Raw genomic sequence first — 6,901 nt, 5'->3', positions numbered from 1 at the left:
TCCGCCGCGATTTCCGCTTTCCACTCAAAATACACTAGAGCGCCACAAAGACACAAACAAACGTATATAGACAGGTAAACACATAGCCACTTTTTTGCATTGCGCAGTCGGGTAAAAATATAGTAAAAGAGCCATCCGCCATCACTCCGCTGCCTAGTGCAAACCAAAAATATAGCCTAAAAAGGTCAGGAGATACGATAGAGCGAATGATGACAAGAATGAGGTTAAATACGAGGTTGATTTAATAAGGTAAATATAGGACGACATCATAGTAAATACAATGGTTGATGGGGTAGAGTAATATGAAAATTGTAGAAATGGTGGTGCGTATAGAGGCTCCGCAAACTATCTAAAATACCGACAATTAATTTTCATATTAGTAAATTATTTTCCATATAAAATAAAATATTTTTTTTTTTCATTGGTCTATAATAATTTGTAGCAATTGAATACCGCGTAGCGTTGCGTTGTAGCAACGTCGTAGCGTTATTGTATCGTAGAGTTGAGTTCTACAAAAAATTAATTAGTAAAGGGGCTGATTTTTCAAACGCCAAATAAACTTTTTTTGGGGAATATAGAGGTTTGACAGTTTTTGTATTAGAAATCTGATAAAATCTCAAATTCATTAATTGGTTAAAGTTTATTAAAATAGAAAAATCATCCCTAGCTATTATTTATTATTTTTTTGCAAATTTCCGTAGACTCAAATTCTATGCTACGAGGTTGCTACAACGCTACGCGGTAGTTGCTACAAATAAACCAATGAATAAAACATTACATTTTTCCCGTTTTTCCAACCCAAGCATGTGATGTTTTATCATAATATGACGTAAATCTATTATTTATTAAGATAGAACTAGCTAACTCATCCCGTCTTCGCGCGAGTTGTCTTGACCCATTCTATCGACTAATTAATATGACATGTATTTCACAAACTTTTTTCGTGAAATGTTCCACTGATAGTATTAAACCGTTTATTAAAGAACCCAATGGACACGCAAAGCATTATATTAATGTATTTTTACGTAAGTATTTAATAACAAGTAAGAACATTAAAAATCATTACTACAAGATAATTTTAAATGCGCTCGATTTGTAATCCTCATACTAAAGAGCGTAGGTTCAAATTCATGTTTCCTAAATATATTAACTTATCTTCACAGACATTGTTTTTACAGCGATGTATTTTGTCATGTATCTTATTCCAGGCACCTAGTTTTGAATGTTAAAATTAAGAGATAGAATTTATTTAAAAATAATTATAGAATAATTTTAGACGCGCTCCATTTGTAATCCTCATACTAAAGAGCGTAGGTTCAAATTCACGTTTCCCGAGTATTTATACTAACTTATCTTTACAGACATTGTTTTTACAGCGATGTATTTTGTCATGTACCTGATTACAAGCACTAAAGTGATGAATGCCATCAAATTAAGTTCTAAACTCAACAGAAAACATTTCTGGAACCTTAATTCGCGATTAAGGCGAGCATAGAATGCGGGGTGAGCGGCGGTGGAGGCTTCAGAGTGCATGCGGGTGTGGGGGCTGCAGGGTGCGGGGTGCGCGGGGCGGGCGCGCCGCGGGCCGCCACTTCTCTGTGCTCGAGGAGCGCCGGTACACCTCGGTTTCCGGCGGGTGCTCCCTCGCGGATTCCGCCGCCGAAGCGTGCCCCGCCGCGACAGGCCCGCGTGCCCGCCGGACACGTGCCCGCACCTCGCTTACGCGTACCAGCTCCATTGATAAATACCGTAATTACTATACGCCGATTGTACACCGCTTCCCATCGATACAAGTTTTTCTATAATTGTCATTTAAGTATAAACAAACAACTATTTTGCGTTGGAAATGTATTAATATTTAATAGTAATTTTAAGAAGGTCCTAAATAATAAATTGTTTTATAGTCACACTTTTTGAATAATCTAGCCAGTAATAATATTAAAGTTAAAGTTAAAAGTAATTTAAGTTCATTTCAATTTTGCCAATCATATAGAAATATATGCCTGTTCTTACTTATCTACTAACTTATAATGGTATAGGTATTCGAAGCTAAGCTATAAGTAACTAAATATTAAATTAGTTTTACGCGATTAATTTTCATTCTTGAATGTATAAAATTTTAAAGCCTTAGGAAGGTTATAATTAGATACAATTACTGTTAAAATAAAGACATAGTAAATGGACAGTTTAGGTTGGATACTAGTGCTCTGTATAATTGATGAGTCACCATGGAATCCACTCAAGTCGCCACGGACGATCGTGACAGAACCTATAAAATCTACAATATGTACAAGGTAAGCTAAGGTAAAAAGTTTATTTCATTAACTTTTCTGAGGCTTAAATGTTTGATTTCCTAATCATAAATATAATAAATAAACATTTTTTATATTTTTTTTCAAAATCTTAGCACTAGTTTTGGAGATAAGTTAGAGGGAATTGCCAATTTTCGTCTGTTTTCTTAAATAAATTTAAAACTGTTTATTTTAAAATAGTATAGCCTTCGTTCTTATAGATTCGGAGCAAAATGGTTGTGACAGAAGACGCCAGATAGGGTAGACACACGAGTGATCCTATAAAGGTTCTGTTGTTACCTACGTTCGGACGTACGGAACCCTAAAAATACAAGTGTAAATTAAAAATTTTCAACACCCCCGACAAGTGAAGGTTACAGTAACTAGAAAAGAGCTGATAACTTTCAAACGGCTGAACCGATTTTCTTGGACTATTCCACGCCTACGATCCAAAGTATCTGAGTTTTTCAAAACATCATTTTCAAATAAATAATTATATTATCTAGGCAACGTCCATCTTGACAGCTTGACATTTGTCAATTGACACTTGAATATTATGAACCTAATTATCTAACCTTCTTTTCTACAAGAAAACTAGAAAAGAGCTGATAACTTTTAAACGGCTGAACCAATATTTTTGGATTATAGCTAAGAACACTCTCGATCAAGCCACCTTTCAAACAAAAAAAAGTAAATTAAAATCGGTTCATTCGTTTAGGCGCTACGATGCCACAGACAGATACACAGATACACAGACACACAGATACACACGTCAAACTTATAACACCCCTCTTTTTGGGTCGGGGGTTAAAAACATCACTCAACCAACAGCCAAAATAATGTGTACAAGTGTGTCGATAATATTTTGGTCCTCATACATTTACTAATTATTTTGTAGGAGCATTTTACGTTCTTATTATCCTCTAAATGGGTTCCGTACCTCAAAAGGAAAAACGGAACCCTTTGGTAGGATCACTTTGTTGTCTGTCTGTCTGTCTATCCATCTGTCGTGTCTGTCAAGAAAACCCATAAGCTACTTCCCGTTGACCTATAATCATGAAATTTGGCAGGTACGTAGGTCTTTTAGCACAAATAAAGGAAGAAATCACGAAGTTACATCACGAAATAAAAATGTGCTTAAATTTTCAAAGTAATATAAGTAAACCAAGTGGGGTATCATATGAAAGAGCTTTACCTGTACATTCTAAAACAAATTTTTATTTATTTTTATGCATAATAGTTTTTGATTAATCCTGCAAAATGTCGGAAAAAATACCCGAGTACGGAACCCTCGGTGCGCAGCCTTATTCGCACTTGGCCGATTATATAAAAACACAAAAGCTGACTGACTGACTGACTGATCTATCAACGCACTGCTCAAACTACTGAACGGATCGGACTGAATTTTGGCATGCAGATTGCAGATAGCTACATCCGCTAAAAAGGATTTTTGAAACTCAACCCCCTAAGGGGGTAAAATAGAGGTTTGAAATTTTTCTAGTCCATGCGGACGATATCGCGGGTATACGCTAGTTGATACATATAAATTAAGTGTTTTTCAGCATTATACCATGGTAATACGTAAACGAAACGACTGTGAGAAACAGATTTTTTAATTTCGAGTAATAACGGAACACTAGAAACAAGGATATCGAAAAATAGTAGTTAGTTAAATTATATTAGGATAGCTGTGAACGTTTACAAAACACAAAGGTGTATAAGCGTTTACATAATAACGTTTAATTATGTACATATAACTAGAACATGGTCTCAACTTCGTCCACGCGGATTTAGGTTTTTAAGAGAGGGCTCTCTCCGTCACTCGTTTCATACAATCGTAGTTCCAGTGTAGTCGTAGTTAAGCAACCAAAGTCCATGAAATTTTGCAGACATATTCTAGAAACTAATATCTATTATATCTATCTCTTCCTTTTTATTACTGTTCTTCAGGGGCTAGGTGTTTTACAACATACATTTCTCACAACAAGCTGATTACCCAATAAAATCACTTCTGTTTTATTTTCGAAAGTACCTACAAGTTCGATTTCTGAGCTAGATTGATGTAAAGTTTTTACGGGTTTTACGGATTTAAAAGTGCCTTCGTCGCATTGTTAACTATAACCCTCCACTCTTGTCGACCCTCGGCTTTTCTCATTGCGGTTGTAAGAAAAGGGCCAGTGAGCAACTTAACCTGGCAACCAATGCATATAATGGCTGGGTAATAGGCCGCGTAGTCTTCTGCTCTTTACCTTATTAATAACTAGAAGATGCCCGCGGCTTTGCCAGCGTGGATTTCGGTTTTTTTTAAATCCCGTAGGAACTCTTTGATTTTCCGGGATAAAAAGTAGCCTATGTCCTTCCTCGGGAAGTATCCCAAGTCTATACCAAACATTAAAATCGGTTCAGTGGTTGGGCCGTGAAAATATAGCAGACAGACAGATAGACAGACAGGCAGACATACTTTCGCATTTATAATATTAGTACGGATTTTAAGTTACTGTGAAGGCGTCGAGCAATGTGACCAAAGTAACTGGAAATCCTGTAACTGCCGAAGAAGTTGCTATAAAATCGATTTGTTGCTTTTCATTTCAATCCGAAAAATCCTTCTTCATCACCACATTTTAAATGCATTGATCCTTTTCCTGGCTGCTGCCCAAATTGTCAAAAAAATTTATAAAATTTTATAAAGGTTTGGGTTAGTGTAAATAATAAAAACTCAGTTCTTATTTACAAGCACTCTTTTAAGACTCAGATAAGCTAAGATTTGAATCAGTTCAGTCAGAGTGAGTATCAGGTTGTATATGCAGTAAGTACAGGTGATGTAGACGCGGTAGAGCCACATCAGATATTGTTATTTGAAGTTTTCGGTTTACCTGTTAATATAGATACAGGTATAATATACGTCCTACCTGTCATATAAAAACAATAAGCAATATAATAATTTAGAAACTATTTACAAAAATTTATACCTATCTAGACCGCAGGGTACTCAACATAATAGCCTCAAAGTCGTTAGGGATTTTCGTTTTAAATTAACCTGAGCCTCAGATTGTATTAGCTCGGCTTCAAGCCCTATAAGGCATCGGGAACACCCGTTCAAAAGATCGGTCCACAGATTTGAGTGGTGCCGGTTTCGAAGGCTCTGGTTAGAGGAGACAGCAGCGCTGTCGGCGTGGCTCGGCCGCCGTGGGTACTATCGGCGCCCCACCGAAACGCTCGCCACGACTACCGACCGCCACGCAGTCTTCCCGCGCGGTCCGCACGTGTGTCTAGCGTATCATCACACACAGTTCCAAGTAATCGCTCTCGATTTAACTCGATTCAAATCCTAACAGTGCAGTTTAACTTACAAAAACACTAAAAACTGTGTCTATCCGTGACCTAAGGACTAAGACGTCGATTATACAACATTGTGGCTTACTAAACTTCAGTGTAATTAAAACTGTAATTGTAATAAGTTTACTTCTTCGATAGATTAATTAAATCTTACATGGAACCGGAACGTATTTAATTAAAGTCTGGAATTTATTATTCTACAGCGGATGAGATATGTAACATCTTTAACGAACTGTATGGTGTGTATTTAACTTTCTATTAACTATTTGTTTAGCTTGTAAGTATCTCTGCTGCAATATATTGTACCTACGTTAATATACTTATTATCAAACATGAAATTTAAGCGCTCTACTAGGTATTTTTAGAGTTCCGTACCTAGTTAAATTTTGAAACCATAAATGCACTTAATTAGGTATTTCAGATAAACCGAGAGTCGAGAAAAAATATTTACTTGAGCGAGACCTCTTTGAATATGGTAATTTATTTATTAGACGTTTAATTAATGTAGGTACCTATCAGTTTTCCGAAAGTGACTGTTTTATTTTAATAAATGTACCTACGTTAGGTACTTAGGTAAAATATTAAAAACATTCATACTGAACTATTTGAAATAATAAATGTAGAAAATAAATGTAAATAACATGATAAATATACTGTGTACATACACAATACAGTTGATAATTTACTATCAGCTGACAAAGTGGGACGTAAGTTATCTGATATTAAGATAAGACGTGTTTTAGTAATTTCCCATTAAATGACTTACGAATACGATACGTTTTATAACTACGACTTACGAGTGCGTTTTCCCGCGGATCCTCCCGTGTAGATTTGAATTTTGGAAATTCTATAGGAACCCTTTGAAAGTCCCGTACTATTATACCTACTACATATATATATACGTACGTATATTATACGTCTACGTATATTATAGGGGTTAGTACTATTATATATATTATGCATATCGTATATCGTCAGCACTTTATGATTTTTAATATTTTAAATTTTCCATTTTGTGAACAGAACAAATCAAAACAAAATGAAATGGAGCGAAAATAAATAAATCACTAAATTAGAAACGCAAATATACAAGCCTAGTAATGAATTTTCAAAACCAAACGCCCTAGTTATTTGAGATCAAAGGGGCCAGTTCGATAAAAGGCCAATATCATATGTGACAGATAAGGACCTAGGTGTTTTAGATTTTTCTAAAAATATGTAGTTTTAAAATTACAGGGGCTCAAAGATTTGTATGTAAATTTTTAAGACCGCGT

General features: G+C 35.5%; 1 protein-coding gene across 5 annotated transcripts in view; it reads left to right on the top strand.

Annotated features, from left to right (window-relative positions):
* Positions 1–2,147: 2,147 nt before the first annotated feature.
* Positions 2,148–6,901, top strand: part of LOC123878758 (TOX high mobility group box family member 3-like) — a 29,227-nt gene continuing 24,473 nt past the window's right edge. For 2 of the 5 annotated variants that reach the window (XM_045926070.1, XM_045926062.1), the window contains exon 1: positions 2,148–2,294. In XM_045926070.1, coding sequence (XP_045782026.1) covers positions 2,229–2,294 — 66 coding nt within the window. In that variant the 5' untranslated portion in view covers positions 2,148–2,228. Of the gene's footprint in view, positions 2,295–5,523; positions 5,867–6,901 lie in introns of those variants that run through there. The other 3 variants (XM_045926087.1, XM_045926077.1, XM_045926095.1) reach the window with 2 other exon arrangements.

The sequence above is a fragment of the Maniola jurtina genome, chromosome 3 (assembly GCF_905333055.1).
Source record: "Maniola jurtina chromosome 3, ilManJurt1.1, whole genome shotgun sequence".
Classification (NCBI taxonomy): Eukaryota; Metazoa; Arthropoda; class Insecta; order Lepidoptera; family Nymphalidae; genus Maniola; species Maniola jurtina.
This window is presented reverse-complemented; position numbering and strand designations above follow the sequence as displayed.